The 24,116-nt window shown below is 41.3% G+C and overlaps 2 protein-coding genes across 3 annotated transcripts in view; one reads left to right on the top strand and one right to left on the bottom strand.

Moving 5' to 3' along the window:
* LOC111668613 (uncharacterized) overlaps positions 1–4,212 on the top strand; it is an 88,831-nt gene extending 84,619 nt beyond the window's left edge. Inside the window, exon 24 of the mRNA XM_023424693.2 lies at positions 195–4,212. Within this exon, the coding sequence (XP_023280461.1) occupies positions 195–200 (6 nt within the window). The 3' untranslated portion in view covers positions 201–4,212. The remainder of the gene's footprint in view (positions 1–194) is intronic.
* Positions 4,213–5,271: 1,059 nt separating this feature from the next.
* cntn4 (contactin 4) overlaps positions 5,272–24,116 on the bottom strand; it is a 159,879-nt gene continuing 141,034 nt past the window's right edge. Inside the window, exons 13-23 of one of the 2 annotated variants that reach the window (XM_023424797.2) lie at positions 18,608–18,783; positions 15,827–15,947; positions 15,227–15,385; positions 14,240–14,389; positions 13,131–13,201; positions 10,703–10,937; positions 10,299–10,414; positions 9,140–9,326; positions 8,940–9,052; positions 8,678–8,846; positions 5,272–8,252 (exon numbers count right to left, since the gene is read on the bottom strand). In XM_023424797.2, the coding sequence (XP_023280565.1) occupies positions 8,161–8,252; positions 8,678–8,846; positions 8,940–9,052; positions 9,140–9,326; positions 10,299–10,414; positions 10,703–10,937; positions 13,131–13,201; positions 14,240–14,389; positions 15,227–15,385; positions 15,827–15,947; positions 18,608–18,783 (1,589 nt within the window). In that variant the 3' untranslated portion in view covers positions 5,272–8,160. The remainder of the gene's footprint in view (positions 8,253–8,677; positions 8,847–8,939; positions 9,053–9,139; positions 9,327–10,298; positions 10,415–10,702; positions 10,938–13,130; positions 13,202–14,239; positions 14,390–15,226; positions 15,386–15,826; positions 15,948–18,607; positions 18,784–24,116) is intronic. The other variant, XM_023424798.2, reaches the window with a different exon arrangement.

The raw sequence follows: 24,116 nt of genomic DNA, 5'->3' as shown, positions 1-24,116 counted from the left end.
GCACAAAGAGACACAAAACTATCACAAGACACAAAACAACCTAACGTCTCGATGTAGATAGAAAATGACTGCACAGAGATAAAAAAAAAGACAATGAAGAGACTTTTGTGTTTGTGCTCAGGGATCTATTATCTCATCATGCGTCCATGTTGATGTGATGTGTGACGACAAAAGTGTTTGTCGTCCTGTTGCAGTCCTGATTGGTCATGGCGGCTCCTGAGACGGGGAGACACGAGACGATCCCTCCAGCTGTGTGTCTCCTGCCCCACCCTGCAGTACGCCACCAAGAGGACTCTCTACCCCACTGTGTACACACCAACACGAGACCAGACTGCGCTCCATGAAGCAGTCAGTAGACCTTCACTCCTGTCCCTTTAGACAAACCAACTGTGACCAGGCCTCCCGTCCTCCCCCGGCCCATCCCAGCCCTCCACCTCCTCACGGAACAGGAAGCGAAGAGTCTCCTATTGGATAATTTACCGCTCTGAGTGATGCGAGGTTGAAAGAGAACCCCAGTCACAGCTGTTCCTATTTGAATTCACTTCTGTTAGAGTCATTCGTCTTAAACTTTGCTTGCATCTTATTTAATCTAACGCATTTTTGAACCCTCAGGATCATTTCAATCATTGACTTTTTAACCCTAAACTCCACAGCCCCAACACCTTCCCCTCAAAAACAATCTTCTTTCTATTTTAAGGTCACAAATATCTTCCCTGTGCTACTGTCACATATGAAATGAGTATATAAGAGAAGAGGACAGCTGAGTCAAAGTATGGGGACAATGCTGGTGATGGGGGGTGGGGTGGGGAGGTTGGTGCCAAGTGGCAAAAAGTGGCAGCCTCTGTGCTTGTTATTGCCACCTCTTGGCTGTGACAACTTCAGTATAATCAACAGCTGTCTTATTAGCTTTTTACATTTTTATCTATAGAGAATCTAATTTATGTCCAGTGTTTGCTTGTTTATGAAATGTGTATAATATCAGATGATTATAATCTGCATGATTCAATTAAAGAAAATAGCCGAGGGAATGAAAAAAAAAGTATGCGGACACTTCCCCATTTGAAATCCATAAGAAGCTCTGATATGATGGGAACGAGCACCTACGGAGAAACTGTAAAAACCCTGAGACAGTGAGTAGTGGACACATACTAATGTTGACGGACTCTACTTGAGGAATATGAGGACAGTTCAGAGGACAGCTGAGACGCTGCTTTGGTCACAGTCTCCAACAAAAACAGACATCATTGTCCTCGTCCCATTTCTCTCCTCTTCACTGTTACTGTTTTTATTTTGGCATCAACTCTCCATCAACGTAAAGAAATGCTGGTCACATGTTTTTGGGCACAGTTATAAGATTTGTAGAGAAATTTTAATATGAATAATGTTTTATCTAATAAGTTTCAGAAATGTGACGATATGTTTTTACCGTTTTCTTACTTGATTTTACTGATGTCCACCATGAAACAGGGTTTATGTTGTTCTTGTGTTTTTGGAAGTCTCAGTCCTCATGTGTGTGAACATGCTGACATCGCTCTTTAATATCCAGGCCTCCTTTAAAAAGGACTCATTTTTTTATTTTGCAAGAACTCAAGTGAACTACGGCATCAAACAAAGTTATTTAAAAAGATATCACTTAAATGTAGTTAGTTTGTTGTGATGGGACTAGCTATTTGACTTTTTGCTGTGCCTGAAGTATCTCGAATCAGTTTGCTATTCATTCCATATTCAAAATCTTAAAGGAGCTATTTGTAAATTTTGGTATTGCTACATAGCCAACATTAGCATTAGCAGCTGTTTACTTACTAGTCTAGAAGAAATGTTGAGTGTTCAGTATCAAACTTCATTTCTTTATTCACCAAGAGCTGTCTCCAGAGGTGGAAAGCAACACCAATCATAATGTTAATACTTTGCTTCTATTTCTTTATCCTCTACTGAAGTCAGCATGCTAAGCAGCTAGCCCAAGACCGGCTGGACTGTCTTGTCACTTTCCAATACCGAGTCACTGTAGCTTCCAGTCTGTCCTGAAGAAATAGCGCTGCTCAGAAGGTGTATTATAACCTCTTGTATTGTAAATGCAATGATGGCTGAAGCTCTTGGCAAGACTGAGAATAAACAGCTGTTAATGCTAACACTGACTATGTAGCAATAGCAAAACTCACAAATGTCCCTGTCAATAATCAATATCAGCATCATATCAATTCCTTGAACCTGCTTCGATTAATGTTTTTGGCCACTTGTAGGCACTGCAACAAGTTGTAAACACATCGTCACCTGCTAGCAAACAGCTGTCTATTAAAACATCCAGCAGATGCAGAGCAGAATTAGCATCCATTTGGAGTCATATTTCTGGCCACCTGGTGAATGTAAGTCAAATATTCACTGCCTTTTAGCTCTGTTTTGGCCTCTTGAGGGAAATATTTGACTCTTAAGCTGTCACATCCTTCTCTAACTGCTAAGTGTGTCTGCAGTTTGGTGCTTAGCAGCTAGCATGTAGCTCAAGAGGCTAAAGTGCTTCACAGAGCTGAGGGAAACCACAGAGTTGGGTGATACTGTCTTTCTCTATGCGGTTGTTACTACTTTCACATTACATATAAAGATTTTAAACCATTGTTGATATAAAAATAATTATTGCAGCTTCAAAGTAAGACTTTAAATGTAGTCATAATATAAAAATATGGACCAATAGCAACTTGAAACTGCAACTTCAACAAGCAATGTTAAAAAAATAGATTTTCCAGTTTTGATTCAATGTGCATGTTCACAAACACTGCCTGAAAAGTTCAAAACCACAAGATTAACATGGGTATTTTTTTGTTGTTTTCTGTTGAATTAACTCTTTTAAGTTATGGTGTATGAGTTTGTAATTGTAATTTATAGGAGTGGTGAGTGTGAGGCCTGTGTTTTTCCTCCCTGTTCCCCTTGCAGACAAAGCCGAGACTCATACAAGTGTGACATACATGATTATCCACAGAACATATATCCTGGATGACCTTTAATACTATACTATGCATCACCTATACATACAAATCCCTCTGATGGAGCCTGACCCATGTTAGCCGTGTTGTCGTCATTGTTAACTTTGTGCTACTGTTAACCGAAGCAGTCAAGTGCACTGCTTGTGAGATTTGCAATAAGCAGCCATTATTCCTATCCTCTGTCCTCTAAAGGGAGAAAACTGTGAACTGTCATGCGTACTGAAGCGTAACCAAAACCTATAACACAGTTAGTGATACTCAAAGGAGCTTTTCTGACACTTGTGACCATGGCTTTGTCGCCCTCGTCGTCTAATCCCCCCATCCCCTGACTTGAAACTGTCAACCTGCTGTTGATGTGTCTGTGGAAAAGAAATTCCCAATCTGATGATGATTTGTATATTCTATTTTGCTCTATTTTATTTTATCTGGTCAAATGACACTGGACTGTTGTGAAGGCACTTGCTCGCCATGATAGCAGCACATATACTGTAAACTGTTGGGGAAAAATGGCCTGGCTTTGCTGTAGTACTGGACACACTACTGATGGAAGAAGAATCGACTGTAGGCATCAGGAGAGAAGTTGTGCAATGTGGGCAAGGTGGTGAGTTGAAGGATGGGGGGCGGGCTGTATTTATATATTAATATCCAAACTACTGTGTATTATCCTGTAAACTATGTAGAAATTGACAGGAGCAGAGATGTGTGTTTTTAGGTTGAAGGAATGAAGCAGTAAGTAAAATCCGAAGGACAGCAGAGCAATAGAAATGTCACGAGTGGGTGCCTTATGTTTGGAGTCGTGGTTATGGGAGTCACAGTTAAGTGCTCAGCTGAAAGTGCTGTTAATCACCATGAGGCAGATGTAGAAACGACCTCTCCTCTCAGTCCAAGGTGAGGAGGAGACGTATTGAAAGTGAATTACTGTCTTGTAAAGAATGTGACACAGAGCGCATTGAAAAAAGAAGCCTCTCTGGATCTGCACTGTTAGTCCTCAATGAGATGAAAAACATTTATTGGCCCCATTAATGCGGAAAACCAGCACAATACCAATTTATGGATATGAGCTTATTTTTTTCTGTGAAGAGCATCGACCTGCTCTGCTGTTTAGCCTCCACCTTCAATTCTCCACTGCCTTTTGCTATACATTCCCCTAGTGCTTGGTGGTGTGTATTTGCTGTATTTGCATTCAGTCTAAATGGAAAACATACATGCATAAATAAATGTCTCAGTATGATTCAAACACTGTCTCTGATTCGGAAAAGAGGGGAGAGGGATTTCATTATGCATGGTTACCTGTAATGAAGAAGTGAGACTTGAGAAAATGTTTGTGGCTCGAACATTTTCACACAGCAATAATTCATCATAGGAAATAAAGGGCTTCTGTGTTATCAGGGTAATGAAGGATGATGTTGCACTGCCATCTTGTGGCAAAATTCTATACATACAACTGTGGTGCAGAGTCAAGGTATTTGTGTGCTTTTAGTGCCACCTAGTGCATTATCTGCAAACAACACACTAAAGCAGTAATTTCACTCAAAATATCAAACTACTTTACGCTTCAATAAACAACAACCTTGATGGACTTTCAGCATTTATATGTTATAAAAAAAAAGGGTAATGTCTTATAAAAGAAAACAAAGTTACTACTTTGAGTACTTCTCTACCTGTGACACCATCTGTATGATGTTTTCCATACATTGGAAGAAGAGCATGGTTATGTCTGAGACAATAACCCCTGATGATGTCATGGTAATGTCACCAGGGTTATCAGAAAGCCTATACTGGGAAGTTTGATTAAAATGTGGGTGTTTTCCCAGCATGGAGGATCTACTGGTATTAAGTTGAATCATGGGAAATGTAGGATGTTAATGGAGCTTGAACCATACAAGGGCACTCTGCCGCTTCTATTTTAACCATTATTTTTCTAGTCTGTCTTTCACAAGTCCCCCAACATTACGGAAATACAATTTTAAATGACTGGAACCCGTTGGAAATTGCTACCGCTGTGTGATTATGCCATACAATTCTATTATATTCTTTCAACTTTATTATATACACCTGTAAAATCTTAGGCAATCCAATACAACAGCTCAGCCATAAATTACCACTTACCACAACTTCAATAATAAACATATAGCTGAATCAATACCTCTCTGACAGTGTCAACAAAACTGAACATTCCTATTCTTCCTAAATGTAGCATTTATGGCTGATGCATTGACTTGTATAGGTGTATTTTGACTCCTACGTCATTTCTGACATAGTTATGTATTGAGGGATGGACCGGCAGAGCTCGACATTGTTGTATAAATCAATAATCTTTATTAACACAGTATAAACAACAAACAGCAACAGAGGAAACCCTCATGTAGAGCATATATGGACAGTAGGCCCAGTACATCTCAGTGGGGCTGACTGAGACAGAAGCATAGACACGGGGCTGATCATGGTTCAGTTTTAATGGTACACACACGGTATACACAAACCTATCAGATGTATGAACCTTGCATGTTCCTAAAGCCATTCGGGCGGTTTGCAGATGGACAAAGTAGGACAAAGTACAGTCATGCTGAGCAACAGTTAGCTACAGTATGAAACAGTTATTACATAAAAACCAAGTAAATCATCTCTTTAGAAAGGTTCTTTTATATAAATGATTTGAAGTGTACAAAACAGTATATTACATGTTTCTTGATGCATGATTCTGAGCAAGACCCAGTAGCCTACAGTACACTTCCCTTCAAAGTACTACAAACTACTAAACTGGTTTACAAGCTACATACAGACTGCACTGTACCCCTGCAGCACAGCAGTCCCACATGGCATCAGGAGACTATGGAAAAAAGGAAAAGATCAGCAGCATCGTCTTTTATTAAGAATACACACCTATAAAAATGCACCAGGCCTCATATATTGCCAATATCCCATGCGAAACAGCAGAATGCCATTCAAACTAACCTCAGCATTGCACAAAGGATGCTGGCCCCTTACCTTTGATCCTGACCACATACAGTTTCTACCAACACAGCAGCATGTAAACATCACCGCGGCTGCTTCATATTTCTATGTTTCTAATGTTTTTGATATACATATGATAAGTTAAGGCTCTTTAAGGACCTGAGGATTTTGAACATATGATGAGGCACACAGAAGGCAAAGAATAGCTCTAGACACAGGGCTAACTGAAAGAATGAGGAGCATGAGACAGCCACGAGGGTCCGGTCACCAGTGCAGTTCAATGCCCAAGGTAGAGGAACCCAGGGGAGATGCTCTCCAACAACTGCATGGTGCTTTTTCTGGTAACAAGGTCGGTAATGATTTCATGAGTGGCTTGAAGGACTTCATCAACTTTTTGGGAGTTCTTTGTCAACTCACCGGAGAGGACCGGCACCAAAAAAACGGTGTGCTACTGCATTAGCATCTAGAATGTTAACGGATAGTCTCATGTGTCATAGGTTTGATCAAAGAGTTATCGGACGCTGTTATCAGTCTGTCCATACTGGCTATGAAGTGATTCCTTCTGAGTCCTATTATAATGTAATGAACAGCCCTCCTTAATGTGAAAATTGAATTCTAGAGCTTTGCAAGAGCTTATACAAAGCTTTAGCATTCATCAGTTAGCAAATCAAGGGAGTATCTTTGTTTGAGTTGTAGTCTGTGGGTTTGTTATTGATGTCCTTATAACAAAATTACCTGTACCATTACGAATCCTTCTACAAAAACAATGAACTTTGGGAGATAGCAATTTAATTAGTTAACTAGACAGATAACGCCCCATGTTAGCTTAAGCTGAACTTTAAAAGGCCTGTTTACACAAAGACTGGATTTTGTCTCCTTTTGTAGTTGTGCTACAAAGGGCCAGAGGACTCTTTCAGTGTATATCATATGTGAGTATTTAGACTTATTTTGACCTTTTTGTAATTAGTTAGCAGTTAGCATTAGCAATATCTGACAGAGGAGGAAACCAACAAAGTTGATAGTTTTTTATTCTTCATTTTCTGTAGATTCATTTCTTAAAAAAAAAAAAAAAAAAAAAAACTCATTATAGCTAACTTAGGTTGATCCATCTTGAATCCACTTTTGCTAGCTAACTTCACCTAGCTCACAGATGTTAAATGGGCTATTTGTAAGTTTTACCACCAGATGGTCGCTTGTTAAGAGCGTCAGCCATTGTTGCGTTTACAACAAGAGGAGCGCTGCCTCCTCAGGGCAGACTGGACGCTACAGTGATTCGGAAAGTGATGACACAGTCTGGTTGGCGCTGGGCAAGCTTGTTGGCATGCTAACTTCAGTGGAGGAATAAAAGTGATATAAATATAAGCAAGGCAAGAGTTAACATTAGCGTTGCTTTCCACCATTGGAGATGGTTCTCAGCAAGGAATGAAGTTTGATGCTGAACTCACAACAACTTCTAGCCTGTTAAGAAAACAGTTGTTAATGCTAACACTGGCAAAACTTACAAATAGCTCCTTTAAAACTTTACTAGTATCATAAGGCATTAGCATGTGGTGTCTAGAGACATGATTTTCGATGCTAATCCTCTCTTGACATCAGATGACCAATAATGAAAAACACTCAACATGTCGATGCAGTCTTTTGTGTGAAATATTGTTGAAATATTGCACAAACAGAAATGTGAAGATGCAACGAGTAACAGATAATAATTCATCCACTGTAAGAAAAAGAAACTTCTCTGGTCTTTTACAGCCCAAGTCTTAACCTATTTAAGAAGACAAAAGGTACGCTGTCAAATCACATTCTTAAACCTCCAGACTGGAAAATTTGATGATTTTATTTGCCATGCACCTAATTGTTCTCACCCCAATAAGCCCAGACTGACTTTCAATTTATTAAGAAAACAAAATCTATAAAAGCTCAACATGTCATACAAAAAGATGCATATAAGACATTTTTCTCTTTACTTTTTTTCTTATGAAAGCTGCTTTGGTAACAACATAGTCACGACATCGGTCAATCTCCTTTTCTTAGCCTGGGTGCTGAAGGGGACTCCTTCCCTGATATCTCAATGGCATATTTTTTATTTTTTTTGTCAGCTTTTTTTGTCAGCTTCTTCCTTCTGCCTCTAAAATCTAAATGAATGGATCTAGTTACACCAGAGTGGGCTGTGTTTGCGTTCCACCGTAGAGCTGTCTCCGCATCAGATGCAATGTCTGCTGAGAGCTGTTTGTCATAAAGATGTCCGCGCTGTGAAAGACAGTGCTATTGTACTGAGTGCTGATAGAGTTGAGACCTTGGATGCTGAGCCAACTGCGTTGGGGCCTGAAAAGTTATTGAAAAGAACAAGGCTGTTAGTCTGATCTCTAAGAAAAAAAAAGCAAAAAAAAAAAAAAAAAAAGAAGCCTCAAATCACTTTGGAATTTCATTTCTTCAATCAACCACCTCTCCTGCTTTAGTAATCATGAGCTGAAAACATTCATTTCAAGAAATATTTGAGTTAATACTTCAGCAGTGGAATGAGAATTCCAAAGTGTTTTAAATAAATTGCTCAACTTTTCAAGCAGGGCTTGCATTATGGTGTCACATAGTGGCCATAATTACACAAATGTTTGATGTAGCACATTATTTTCCCACTCTCCCTGTTCCCTCACAGATGATGATAGCTAATCTGTTCTGGCAAGACAGCAGCAGGGGAGTGGATTATTCAGCTCAGCCACGAGGGAGGCACTAACTAGCTCTCCACTGACCTGGTATCCTTGGGATGGTGATCTGTCTGCTACTGCTGCCTTCCCCTCCCTCTCCAAATGGCTTTATCTGGATAATATAATCCTCATCAGTGGGCAGCGCGAGCTCCACAGAGGTGGTGTTGGTTTCCATGACATTGGGGCGGCTGTGTCGGTTCTTCTTGTACAGTACCTGAAGAACGAATGTTGCAAGTCAAGTCAAGAGTCAGGCGCAGGAGCCATGGTACCACAATTTTCTTATAACACAGAGTGACTGGGTGCTTACTTTATAACCGGTGACCTCTGACTCATTCTCCAGGGCTTTGACCTGCTCCCAGTTCAGTATAATCTTGGAGTTTGATGTGTTCCACATCACTTTAACTGGTGGCTGACTGGGTGCTGAGAGGAGAAAACACATTATTCACCTCAAACAAAAGCTGAATGTTGGCAGAGAGCGACTACTACATAATTAGATGTGATAATTACGTGGTTTCTTGGTGGTAACATTGACAGTGGTGCTGGGAGGCCCTGTCCCTGCAGTGTTATACGCCCTCACTGAGATGTAATATGTGGTGCTGCCTTTCACCCCATGGATAATAGTAGATGTTTGATTTCCCACAGTCCTTTGCACGCTGGCTGTGTCTTCCCTTTCACTTCTACTCCAGTACCTCAGCTGGAAAGCAACAGGGCAGAACCACAGACGTGAACGCAGAAAACATGACGGACACCTTAAAAGCTTTCTGTTACACCATGTCAATGAAGTGCAAACTGCAAACAGGGAGATGTGAACTCAGTAGCATGGAAGAAGTGAGCCGGTCTGAAAACAAGCCTTCGCAGCATGTCACCTCACGTGCCTTTTGTTCGCTGTGAGCCACAGCACGTGCCTCAGCTGTACTCATCAGATGTGTCATGATTTAAGTCGTGTAGTAAAGAGGGAGGTCAAATATGCAGATGAAAAAAAAAAAGGAAAACAAAGAAGAAGAACAGAATCCTCAAAAATCCCCTGCCATCAACTTCCACTGATAACAGATTTTCTTTGTCATCCTGCTTGTCAGGGCTGAAATAGCTGGCATGCTTGACAACACAAATATAATTTGTCTTTCCTCACAGGAATGGTTTGTTCAGGCCCTGCTCCTCTGTTGACTCTTAGTGGTCAACAATTTATAATTCTGGCACTTTATGCAATCCGAGGATGAAAACAATGCTTTTGTTCAAATCTTGGATTTCAATAATGAGCGGAATTAAAATGACAAGAACTAAGTGAGTGCAAAGCCACTGTCTGAAACTGCTTTGTTGTGTGGATTAGAAGCTAAATGCTCTATCCCTCAGAGTATTGCATCAGTAATCAGGGTGGTTACAGTACTTAGGTAAGCAACAAGAGAAACACAACTAAACCCACAGGCATGGGACTAGGCTGGACCATTATGCATGCAGCAAGCTATTATCTCCTATGCCCAAGGTGCATGAGCCTGAAAAACTCATCAATAATAGAAGAGAACAAGATTCAACAGCATTAGTTGACACGTGCTTACACACACACACACACACACACACACACACACACACGCGCACACACAAACACACACACAAACAGATTCACATCCAATGGAAGCACACACAAACAAGGTATGTCAGTGTAGCTCACCTCATAGCCCAGCACTCTCTTCTTGCTGGCATTCCAGGGCAGAGCTTTCCATGAAACTTCAATCTCGGATGCAGAGAGGCTCTTGGCACGAACCCTGGTGGGCGCTCGGCCAGGCTCTGGAGTTAATGTATAAAGACTCTAAATGATTTTAGAAGTAACACTGAGCTTTGATGACCCCTCTCAAAGTAAGAACATCCAAACTGTTTCAAAGTCATTTCTTTCATCTGAACAGCAGAGGGAGGGAAGTGTGGGGAAGACGTCTGCAAGTGCTGATTGGGCTGCAAAATCACAGCAGCCTCTGTTCTGGCCCTGTATGCATCTAGTCTTGTACTCATGCATTAACACTAGCTGAACCTGTAGAGCTATTCCATAACATGTTGTGTAAGACATAAGATCATACGCACCTTCCTCAGCAGAGTAGATAGTAGTAACAGGTCCAAACGGCCCTTCCCCCTCGTTGTTGTAAACTCCGACCTTCACGTGGAAAGGCGAGAAAGGCTGGATGCTCTCATTTTTAAAGACGTATCTGGACGTCTCGGCGGATGGCACGGCAGCCTGCATCCACCCTGTGGCACCGCGGGGTCGAAAAGCCACGACGTAGCCGAAACCCGGCCCATTCTGCAGCTCCTCTGGAACAGGCTGCAGGACAACACAAAGACTTTGAGTTTGTGGTAAAAAAACAAAATCAATTGGTGTTGGGAACAAAAAAGTATTTTGGTTCATAAATGTTCACCAACTCTTTACTCCAGTTTTGTTTATGCATATCTTATACACTGAAATATATTTTGAGCTGTTACATATTCCATCGACCTTATTAAGCTCCTTTCTTTAGAAAAAGACTGATGAAAGTCGGCACATTTAGTGATTGAAGACCCAGCTGCACTCTTCCATGATTTAATTATTCTTTCTATTTTCAATATAAATATGTACATATTTTATCATGTATTTCTGTTCACAAGTGTGTGTCTCTGCTGGATTTTTGAGACAAATCCAATTACACACATTTGTATATTGTGGCATGTGAGGTACATTTGTTGTATTTTATTGTTGGTGCATAACATTACTATATTCTTTTTTTATGTATATAATATATTATTATGTATTATATTTTATCAACTAAACTAAACTAAACTTTTCCTCTAATGCCACCATCAGGCCAAAATCTTATAGGTCTCTTATAGTATAAAGGTAGATGTCCATGTGTTGTTTGATTATAAAGCAGGTCTAGGTTCTATATTAATACTGTGAAAGTATCAAAGCCTCAGTCCACAGAGAAATGCACACAGCCTGTATTCAGAAACTGATCCTTAAAATGAGCTGTCAGGACTTCTGTAACTTATGATGTCACAACAAAGCAATCACCGCTCTCAGCCATGCCCCAAGCCCTGCCCACCTGGACCCACCATCCAACCTTCTGTCACGGTTTGAGGTAAGTAGGGGTAAGGGGTGGACCCAAATGCGGAGGAGGAACCAGTGTCAAGGAATTTATTAACAAATAAAACAGAATCCATACATGGGACGATGCCACTGACGAAACAAACAACAACTCTCATCACCCACAAACAAACAATGATCCCACAAGGACAAGACAGTACAAGGGCTTCTTAAAGGAACAGAACTGATTAGTGATGGAGAACAGGTGGGGAAGCAGACACAGGTGGGACACATCAGGGAATTAACCAAAGGAAGCAAAACTAGAACTCAGACACTGGGGCGACATGACTATCAAAATAAAACAGGAAGCGCATGGGGAAACAGAGCACAAGACAGGGAAGACAAAACTAGACACCAGAAACACCCAAACCAGAAACACTCAAAACCCAGAACAGAAACCCAAAACCCAGAAAACCAAAAACCAAGAAAGTCCAAAAAACAAAACCCTGGAGCCTCCAGGCTGAGACCATGACACCTTCCAGCATTTGGTTTCTCTGAGTGTTTACCTGAAATCTGCTATCTTTTTATTCGATCAATCAGAAAACAGTCAACAAGAGGATTAGAGCCTCTTCTCTTCTGACTGGCTCAATGACCTGTTGTTACTAGAGCACCAGAGAGAAGCTTGAGAGAGGAGATGTGAAACTATATTGAGATGGTTTTTGGTTGTTAAAACCACAAATATACTGTATCTTCTTCTGGATCAACACTTCAGAAAAAGTATGAAATATGGACCTTTAACAGAAGACTTCTCATCATCATGAGCTTTAAGCTTTTATTCTGCTTCCTGGTGCTTCTTTCACCTTAGTGAGTTACAGCTATTATGCAAATACAAATGGCCAGTATGCAATTCCCCTTTTTGTTTCAACAAAAGTAAGAATTAAAAATGCAACACTCCATCCCTGCTATTATGTCAAAAGGAAAATGCCTCGGGAATTTTCAAGACTTGAGGCGAAATAGCGGCTTTTGTTAGGCAGGAGTTAGAATTTAATTGAACCCTTGCATATTGAAACATCAACACTGATTTTGTGAAACGCTTCACAGCAGTGTCTGATGATTCTGAGCAGCCTGAATAAATATAAGCTTTTGGAGCTGGGCTGATATGCGGGGGTTTTGTAGGAATAAAGAAAGAAAAAGAGAGAAAGAAAAGAAAAACAATCGGAAAAAAAAGTTGGGACTTTGAAGGAGCCATTGAGTTTAATTATCTTATTGAAACCTCAAAAGCATTTTTCTCTCCCCCAGGGTGACAGCAGCAGTTATTGCCTCTCTGTTCTTAAAAATGAAATGCCATATATTAAGCTGTTCAGCTGTTATTAATGAAACAGAGGACCAGATCCGTAGAGAGTAATGACGTCTGGCTCCCTCCTCCATGGGTGAGGGGTCCTGAGTGAGCTTGCTTACCTCCCATGTGATGACTAATTCTGAACGACTGCCACCGCCTCCACTCACATTAGCTGGTGTGACCTTCGGAGCTGGAGGTAGAAGACAGATCAGCTTAGCTCTGTTGACTTCACACGACACAGAGAAGGCACATGTAATCATTTTCCAAGTTGCTACTCCAGTATGGCAGAGAGGCCCTTTGTTTTGACATGTTTGAACTTAAACATCCAGAAATCCTGATATCCTGTGAGATATCAGCAAACGTCTCGCAGCTGAGTCATGTTTGCAGATGTGATCACCCAGTGATGCTTTTTTATAGCAACAGATATCAAAGGAACAAAACACACAAAGGATCTAACCTTGGTGAATCCCGCAGTCTCTGGATTAGAGATGTTTATTTTTCTCTTAAGGTTCAAATTGAGTAGAACTTTAGTTTCTTGTGGCAGAGAAACCAACACCAAATCTGCATTTTGGGCAGTACTGAAATTTTATGGCACAACCGAGGTCTTGTTCTACATTTTGGGAATGTTTGCCTTTTTGTCAAGAATTAGATGAAAAGATTGATGCCATTTTCATGTCTGTGAACTAAATATGAGGCTACAGCTAGGAGGCCGTTAGCTTAGTTTACCATAAACACTGGAAAATGGGGCAAAACAGCTGGCTATGTCCAGAGATAACAAAATCCACCTAGCAGCACCTCTAAAGGTCATATAACATGTAATACAAATCTTAAGTGTTAAAACAACAGGGAGCTATGTGCTAGAAATTGTTTGCAACTTGTTTTTACACTTATGGATTAAGAATCATGTAACTATTGCTGTTAGGGGGATTTTGTAACCTTAGCACAGAGCTAGGCTGGTTCCCCTTTTTCCAGTGTTTATGCGAGTTAACCTATTGAGGCTGTAGTGTCATGTTTTATGGACAGACTCATGTCTGATGCTACAGGGGTTAAAACATGATACTACAAGGGTCTCATCTCGCTCTCTGCAAGAAAATAAGCAAGCGTATTTCCCAAGATGTTCAACTGTTAGTTAAAAAGGAAAAAGAAAGTAAGTATGTAATGTTTGTATTGAATCGAAAAAACAAACGTGATACATAAGGAAATGTTTTTCTGCTCATGCAGTACATACAGGTCCCCTTTGTCCTTGCTTGTTTGGATGGCTTGCTGGGCTCGCCAGTCCCGATCGTGTTGCTTGCCAGGACTCGAAACTCATATTCCACCCAAGGGCTCAGGTCTATTACTGTAGCTGTCAGCCGGTGGCCCCCCACCACGTCAGGAACTGGCATAAAACACACAGTGCCCCTCTTCAGCATCCAGAAACTTCTTTGTGAGTGTTTTCTGTTTGTGTGTGTGCGTGTGTGTGTCAGCTTAGCATCAGCAGACTGTCCTCCAGGCTGACAGGCCTGGTAGGACTCCACCACAAGTACATAGGACAGGTGTAATCCCTCACAAGGACACATAATGCACAACTCATAAAACAACAACATGATGCAAAAGAATCACATGAAAAGAAATGGTATTATTTAATTCCAAATTGTGCAAGTTAACTAGAGTTATAGCAATATGAAAAATATGGAAAAAAATATTGGTAATTTTACTAAAAATGACAAAAACGATCCGTTCTTCTTTTGAGACAGGAGCTCTGTGCACCTACAAGGTCATAATGTAGTTCTGTTTCAAATATATGAAGCTGACATGGTAAATCAATGAGAGCAGTAAAAATATCTCAGCTCAAACTGTCCTTAATTCACAAAAATATCAATAGAACAGGGTATACAGTACGGGATAAAAGCACATTATACCAATCATGCATGAATGCTAAGGGCCCCATTACAGAGGATATGGGGAAAAAATTACACTGGTGCTATCACTTAACTACACTATCAAATTACAGCCCTGGCAACAAGCTTCATCATCTGGACAGGATCCATGTTTCAGGATCCCCAGGAGTCCAATAAAATGGCGGTCAGTGGTCATGCTACAGTTGCGTACCATTTTGCACCGGGGTAAAAATTACATCTCCAATATTCTCACAGGCAAGGCAGAATGAAGAGTGACCCCCCCCCACACCCTGCATGTGATTGGAGGAGGCCGCAGCTGGTTGGAGAGAGCTTACCTGTGGTGACAGCCTGCCACCCGAGGGAAAATGGTGTCCTGGCCTGGATGGTATATGCTGTAATTGGACTGTGATTATCAGGACCAGGCCTCCAGGACAGAGAGGCTGTGGTATCAGTGATTTCTTCTACATGGATGCTGGTGGGGGGCCCCGGGGGACCTGATAGATGGCATAGCCGGGCAGGAAAGAGGAAGAGAAAGATAGAGAGACAGACGGAGGAGGGAGGGGATGGGGGGGGGATGTAAATGAGGAAGAGATAGAAAGATGGTGGAGAGAGCGGTGGAGGTTTTAGCACCTGCGGCTACTGAAGTCAGTTCAGTGTGAAACCGTTGGGAACTATTCGGTCTAATTAGACACAAAATTTGCTTTAAACCTTGAAGAGAGAAATTTCTTTTGCCATCCTTTTCATTCTACTCTTTTATTTCTTCCTTAGCGAGGTACCACCAGTCACAGTAAACATTAATCACTAACAAGCTCCTGTCGTCTTCAGCAGTCGATGAATGATAAATTATTTGACTGCTGTGCAACCTTAAACATCGGTGAGCTGAAATATGTATGTGGTTATTTTGAACTGAAGCTTATCTATTGGACGTAGCTTACCTCTGACGACCAAGTCAACAGCGATGGAAATGCTGTCCACCTTCGTTTGCACGGCGCACGTGTACTTCCCAGCATGCCTCAGCTGGATGTTTCGAATCATAATGTCTCCTGCCGAATGCTGCTGTCATTCAACACACGCACACACATACACACACACACACACACACAGATGTCTATAAACAACATGGTAAACACTCCAGCTAATGTAATTCAAGAGCAATACTGATTTTCCGGGCCACATGGGAACAAAACCAGTTGAACACAAAGCTCAATTTCATGTATGTGTATCTTGAAAAGTAAATCTATATTTCCTCGTGGAGCCTTTTCTTCCATTTTCTGTCTTGGGCACATGCACCATGCTTTTATTTTGTCAATATAAGTACAGAAATGTACTGGAATAGCTTAATTTTGATTATCGTATAGAGCTGTTTCAGCTGTAAGAGCAGTCTAATGGCCAGTCTAATAGGTACTTCTTTTAAGGCGCCTTTTTATTCCATCTCTAATTGCAATTCCCACTCTTACATTATCATTTCATCAGAGCAGAGCACAGCAGGTTCTAGGTAATAAATTGGACATTGCGGAAAGCTGTGGCACAATGGCTGTGAGAATTCTGTGGAGTGGCTGGGAGCTTAATCAATGTAAGTGTAGATACACAGCAATTTATTAGGAAGAGGAGACTGACTGCAAACGATTGGTACAAGAAGCACCTACATCATAAAAGAAACAGGAAGGACACCTCAGCGCTGTATTTTCTTTTCTTTACGCCGGCAGTTTTTGAAGGAGCCTTGAATTTTTCTTAGGTAAAAACCAAGCCCACACATCACATGCTGAGGTGTAAACTGCGAAACCTTTTAAAGTGTACGGCAGCTGACTGAGACTGGTTGCAGGGTGTGTATGTAAATTTCATTTTAAAATAAACCACAGGCAGCAATTTTCTGGCCATAAATAATACACTTGATACAAACATTCCCTCTGCACTGCGGCTGAATTTATTATGACCCTGCTAAAAGAAGAAGAAGAAGTATAATATTGATGGACCAATGAATCTTCGCAGTCACCCCTTGACCTTTATTCAATGAAATCTCTGAAGGGAGGTTGAAAAATAAATCAATGTCTAAAGGGCACAGTGGTGCTAATAAAATGAGCATTCGTCAACACACGACAATAAGGCTCGTTTCTTAATTACTTATTATGTAATACGGGTCATCTGACAAACATGGTGTAAAAGCTGTGACTTCACTGTGAGAGGAACACAATCTGTAATGACTGTGAACTCATGGAGGTGATCAGTATAAGGGTGTTGCGTGAATCGCAAAAGTAATGCGTGAAAACTGTCCAATATTCCCAGAAGGAAACCTCATTAGCTCAGAGTGTAATAATTAGTGGTAGTATCTAGCGATCTGGTCGGAGCACCCGTTTTTAATAAGATGGTCGGCAGTTTTGAAAAGAAACTGGAGTGGAAGAAAGTTTTAAGGTAAGACAGTTCACACTTATCATAAAGTGTTAGTTTGTGTTTATGAGTGTTTAAAGGTCCCATATTGTATATAGGTAGATTTCCAAGTGTTGTTTAATTATAAAGCAGGTCTAGTTTCTATATTAATACTGTGAAAGTATCAAAGTGCTCAGTCCACAGAGAAATGCACACAGCCTGTATTCAGAAACTGAGACTTAAAACCAGCCGTCACCAGCCATGCCCCCAGCACGGCCCACCTGGACTTACAGGATTTGGTTTTTCTCAGAGTGTTTATACCTGAAATCTGCTATATTTTTATTTGATCACTCGGAAAACAGTGAGCGGCTCAGAGCCTTCTCTCTTCTGATTGGTGGAGATTGTTTTTGGTTCTTAAAACCACAAATATATCTTCTTATGGATCAACACTTCAAATAGAATACAGGAAGTGTAAAAGATGGGGCCTTTAATGAATACAGCATATTTCAGGCTCTCTAATCAATGATAAGTCATCAGTTTGACATGTGTTCAGTTTGATCGGCTGCTGAGAATGTTATGTAAACTTGTTTGAGAAAAAAAACAAGCAGGCGTCTTCTCCTATTCCTGTATAGCTGATGAGTAATACTTATTATCAATACTAAATCCAGTCTTTTACGAATTAAGCTTTACCTGTATTCACTTTTTGCACTTATGTAACATCTTTGGCATAAATCTAGTGTAGTATATTTTGATGGTAAAAATCATATGAGGTTACTATATCAGGGAGTTTCTCTTAATTGCTCTTAATTTCATGTTACTTTCATTTTTTTGTAATGCTAACTTTTCTTGTGGGAGAGCTTCTGTGCTTTGAACCAATACAACCTGTTGTGGGTTTGGGACATAGACAGTTCATTTCTTACTCCCTGTGGGGCGAATTTTGTGTTGTCTCAGTTAATGGTATCACTGCTACTCGTTTCCTTTTCTCACTGGACTTTAATGCGTCATGTTAGATAACCTGAGCCGACAGATGTGTATCAGTTTATTATCAGTGCTGTGTGTATTAATGAAATTTTAGAAGTGTATTTTTGATTGCGTCATATAAATGTACTGTCAAATAGTAATTGTATTAATTTACAGTAGATTGCCTAACTTCTACACCGTGAAAATGTCCCTAAGTATGTTATCATGACATTGAGACAGTGTGTTTTCTAACCACCCCCCACTGTGTGCACGTCTCTGATTGTTTGTCAATGTGAAACCTGTGCAGGTCTCACACATGGGCAGCTGGTTTAAACATCGGAGGCCCGATAGCCTCGCACACTGGCAGATGTGATGAGGGATTATGCACTTACACCCCCCACTTTTTCAAAAAATCCCCCGTGGCTCCCGAAGTGGATGAGCTGCTCGTTGAAGAACCAGGTGAACTTGAGCTCCAGAGACGGGTCGTGGCTCACTTGACAGGGCAGGACCACACTCTCCCCCACAGTGACGTCCAGCGTGGACGGCAGGGTGGTGATGATGGTCGGCTCTGAAACACACACATTCACATCTGTCCAACATTTTGATCAAACACACTGTTCTGCTCCTCTTTTCCAGGCGTTATGATTCAGTACAGGAAATGGCTTTGGAAAAAGCCAAGCCCTTCCATCATCCTTATGGATATGTCAGACTCAGTTAATAGAGGGATATACGGGACAGAGCACACAGCAAAGTAGGGTGCACAGCTACAATAACTGGTATTAGTCTCAGCCTGAGCTTGTCTCTGCGGGGACTCGGAGACGTGTCTCTCCTGCATCCAGAGAAGCCTCCATGTGTCACTGTCAGCTCAGCCTTCAGCCTGGGACTCCCCCCCGATCGGCCGAAATTCCCAAAACGCACCGCCAGGAAAACAGTAAACAGCAGTGAGCACTTCTTCCAGTGACTACTCTCTTTTCAAGCCTGCAGTGCATTACAATAGCATCACATGGGAATAAGGCAAGCGTCCCTTATCTGCACTTGTGCGTGAGCAGTGGAGGAGGAGGAGGAGGAAGGTGGAAGGATATGAGAGAGGGAAAATGAGAGGCAAAGGCTTTGTTCTCAGAGTGTACAACACCTATCTCCCTCTTGGGGGTGCTGTGATTACTTGGTTGAAATTGCCACTCTGAGCACACAGACTAAATTAACCATGGCAAATGATCCCTGGACAGGCATAGATTCATGTTGAAAGTGCCGGCAGTGCAGTCTTCATCCAGAGTGAATTCGATACCTTCATTGTATTGGCCCCCTCCCACTCCTCCCTGACACGCACACACACACACACACACACACACACACAACCACCATACGCTTCCAATGTGATTTATCTAACCGTTTCTGATATCAGGCCAGAATGCTATCAGCTGCTGGGTTTTGTCATATACACAATGAAAGTGTGTCTGAAAGGCCCAGTTCTCTATTGCTGGGGCTAAATGGTGAGCGATGGTGACGCAGTAAAAACGTGGTAATAACACACAGGAGGTATTCAAGGGTCTGCCACTGCTCTGTCTAGCTGCTCTGTTTCTAAAGGCCAGCTACACCTTGTAGAACAAGAGCAGGGAGGAAATAGGAAAGCTGAAAAATTTAAAAGGTGAAAAAAAAAGAAAAAGAAAAAACCTTTAAGAAATGTGTCAGGACTGTTTTGCTGGGGTTTTCATGGTGAGACGGTTACTCTAAATGATGTGAGGAGAAGGAAGTAGGAGAGAGCAGAAGGATCTAGAGGGAAATACTTACATGGACCCACAGTCAAAAATATTTACTCCTCCATCTCTGCAACATGGAAACATAATATAAACTTTGTTTCCTTTTATTTCTCCAGCAGGATCAGTGTATCTGCCTCTTTCCTAACATGAACTCTTCTCCTCGCGGTGTGCTACTGTCCCGAGACATTCCCTGCGACAACGACGGTGGGAATATGCTCCCTTATTACCCTCTTCTGTCATCATTTGTGACAGATTATATGGACAACCAAGGTTGGTTACACCACCACACACCGGGCTTTTGACCATGATTTGATTGCTTTCCATCTTGTATAATGCCTTGTTACCTGCTGCCACTTGAAACGAGAGGGTAGTAACCCACTCATTTAGCAGGGTCAATCAGAGACAAGTTAGAGAGTGTGCTAACACGCTCAGACAGACTGGCTGGTATCTCAGGGAGTCCTGCTGAGGTGTTGGCGTGTTTCAGTTTGTACTTAAGATGCAGAAAAATTCAAAAGTGCTCTACTTGTCATAGTGTTTATGAATAACAGACCGTGGATTAATCAAACGTCAAACCAATGCGTGTCATGAATTAAATATACATGAAAGTTAATAAGTTCAAAACTAGTGTTCCAGGTGCAATATCATTCACGAATGATAGTTTAGTTGGCTAATGAACTCCATCTAATGCACTGACATGGAGACTCTTTTGTAATTTGAACGATTTGAATAATCTTTAACATACCATGTATTAATGATTTACTCACTGACTCTGGCTGTAGCATTCATGTTCGTATCTTTACTGTTAAACCCATTCCTGCTGGCTGTCATGACTGAAAAAACAAACAAACTGTCCATAAAGAAGAAGTGAAGTTTTTGATCAAAACACAATTCAGAGGATATGGTACGTATATTTGCAAAGCCATTTGTGAACCTGTTTGTATAGATTAAGTCATGACACTGATGTTAGCGAGACTTCAGTCCTCATCCTGGTCAGCCATGAGTTCTAGTTATGTTTAGGTAACTAAACCTACTTGTTTAAGGTTTGATAAAGATCCTGGTCAAAGTTAAAGGATATGGTGAGTGATATTAGTGATGTTCTATATCTCTCTCAACAAAGAACCAGTACAAACTAGGTGTTACACCATCTCTCAATACTTTCTGACTTCCCTAGCTTGTCTGTGGCCCTCTGCCACAGGCTTATTTGTTCCTGTCTTTGCTCACAAAACAGCCTCAGTTCTTCGTGGCATGGATTCCACAAGATGTTGGATTCTGCTCCATGTTGACAAGATTGATTCACATCATTTCTGCAGATTTGTCAGCTGCACATTCAGGCTGCCAATCTCCTGTTCTACCACATCCCGGAGGTGTTCTACTGGATTCAGATCTGGTGACTGGAGAGGTCACTGAAGTTCACTCACTGTCATGTTCCTGAAACCAGTTTGAGGCGACTTTTGCTTTGAAACATGGAGCATTATCCTGCTTGAAGTAGCTGTTAGAAGATGGTAAATTGTGGCCATAAGGGAATGTCAGATAATCTGCAGCATTCAAACCATGATTGATTGGTATTAAGGGGCCCAAAGTGTGCCAAGAAAACATTCCCATACCTGCCAACAGTCTCTTGTATTTCAAGGTAATCTCTCGGCCCTCTCTTGTTTTTTTGTTGTTCCCGGGAATCTGACATAATTTTCATGTCCCACAACCTTTATTTTAAATTATATATTATTATAAATCCTCATTCATATGTTTTTTATGTTTTTTTCTGATCCACACACATACATACAAATTCAACACATCTGTTACCACAGTCTGGCAACACAAAGCCCCGATTCAAGTGGTGTGTGCAGCATGTGTGACATTCAACTGTGGAAGTAATTAATAGTTGTTACGTTTACAAGTTTAACTAAACCTGTCATCTAATGTTTATCTAATGCTAAATGTTAATTAATTCACAATTATTAAAAATTCAAATGAATCTTGTTGTGTGTTCATTATGTATATATGTTATCATTTACTTGAACCCCAAGCTGCTGCACTCCCCCACTGACACCCTCCATCATCCAGGAAAGATATATATATCTTTATTTTGAAGTCTAAATGTTGGCAGGTAAGCATTACTCCACCACCACCAGCCTGGACGGTTGACACAAAGCAGGTTGGGTTCATGAATTCATGCTGTTGACACCAAACTATGACCCGACCATCTGCTGCCTCAGCAGAAACTGAGACCAATCAAAAATACAGGCTTTGGATGATACACACACGATACTTGTTAAAAGACCAGACTTCTGCTTTCAGGTCTGGTTGGTTTAGGTAACTAACATTACTTGGTGAAGGTCAGCGGAGGATTGTTGTCATGGCTAAAGATAGGGAAACATTGCTGCGGCCTCATGTGCTTTGTTGAGCCGAACACTAACCCCCCCCCCCCCCCCCCCCCCTCTGAGACATTTTACAACAGAACAGTAGAACATAGTCACAATACTTCCATTTACTAATGTGCCTTACTTAAAGAGGAAAGAGATGACTCCTGCCACTGTAAGACAACATTAGTCACGAATATGTCAACATCGATGTTTGAACTAACAACCTACATGAGATCTATATTTAAGCCAAGTGGCATTTGAATGTTGAAAAAAAACAAAAGAAAAACTTTATAAGGTCTCATTATCCTCTGCACTGTTTTATGCTCAAATAAACAAGAACTGGATGAATCTTTTATTATTTAAGCAACATGTAGTTGAACCGCTGCTGTTAAACAGCAACAACAATCACAGTGCTACTATTACAGCAAAGGAACGGAAGGAAGTGTAGGACCCCAGACACCTAATGTAGCCAAACAGATGACTTATTGACACAGGTTTACGGTGGGAACACACAGAGGAGCTGTGCAACAATAACATATGGCCGACCAGGAGAGAGCGCGAGCTAATGGTTACCAAATGACTTCCTGCTCCTCTCCGAGATGTACTGTCACGCCTCACATGGCCAGTTTCACCAGTCTTCGTCTCACAAACAGCAGCCCTTCATGAATAATGCTCAACACCCTCCCCCCTCCAACCCCCCTGCGGACAGTCCCGCCCAGCTTCAGTGGTCTAAAACTGTAATGTGTAAGCATGTATTCTCCTTGAGTGTCTATACACTCTATAGTTTTTCACACAAGGTGAGTGATGTGAGATTGAATAATGCATAGAGTAGGGCATGGAAGAGCCACAGGCGAAGTGATCCGGGAATTTTAAAAACAAATTTACCAGAGCAGTGCCTCACCCTCACCCTTCAAACTGAGTGCTTCAATCTGAGACTCGTGTGTGGATCCGGAGGCATGTCGGTTCAAGACAAACACAAACTTGTAAAGGAAATGGTTTGTCTCTGGCAGGTCAAAAGCCGCCTCTAAAAAGGATCTGCAAAATCTAACAGGGCTTTGGTTCATAGCATGTATTTAAAGGTAAATCGCTGTAACATTATGCATCTCATTCCACGTTGCTGAGGAAGCCCTCCAATCCTCGGAGCAATCTCTCAGGTCATTTGGAACAAAAAATGTGGTGACCGTTATAAAAAGAAATCATCCAACTCCTAACTTTACCCCCCCCCCCCCCGCCTTTCAAATCAACAAACCAAGAAGAACGCTTTCATCAGCAGATCACAAGCTCCTCTGACACGGCTTTTTTAAATACAACTTATTTCTCCATAGGTCTCCCAAGGACAAACTGCAATAGCAGGGAAAATCTTGTCTACATTGCTCGGCACATACAATACAATGCTCTCAATGCTGTATTCATATGCTGTGCTGTGGCACATCTGTAGCAACCTGCTGGTGATCACTGACAGATGGCTGCTCATTATTTTTCTATATGGCTGTCAGGAATCACACATCACATTTGTTTCACACAGTCGCTGCCATTCAACATGGACAAAAGGGGTTTTGCTTGGAAAAATACCTCCCAGAGCTTGGTATAAAACTAAAATAATTTTCATGACTGTTTCTCCTCTCCAGTGTCGAAAAGAGCTGCGGGTCAACTAATCAGATGATTTATCCTTTGTCTTCAACCACCAAAAGCCCAAAACTGTCAAAGACATTGATCAGCGCCATCTTTTCAGACTGAGTTCAGAATAAATCTCATGTGATCCCAGAAAATCCTTTTTATCTAAC

Source organism: Seriola lalandi, unplaced genomic scaffold (genome assembly GCF_002814215.2).
Source record: "Seriola lalandi dorsalis isolate HSWRI2012SDOR001 ecotype SW California unplaced genomic scaffold, Sedor1 jcf7180002054748, whole genome shotgun sequence".
Lineage (NCBI taxonomy): Eukaryota > Metazoa > Chordata > Actinopteri > Carangiformes > Carangidae > Seriola > Seriola lalandi.
This window is presented reverse-complemented; position numbering and strand designations above follow the sequence as displayed.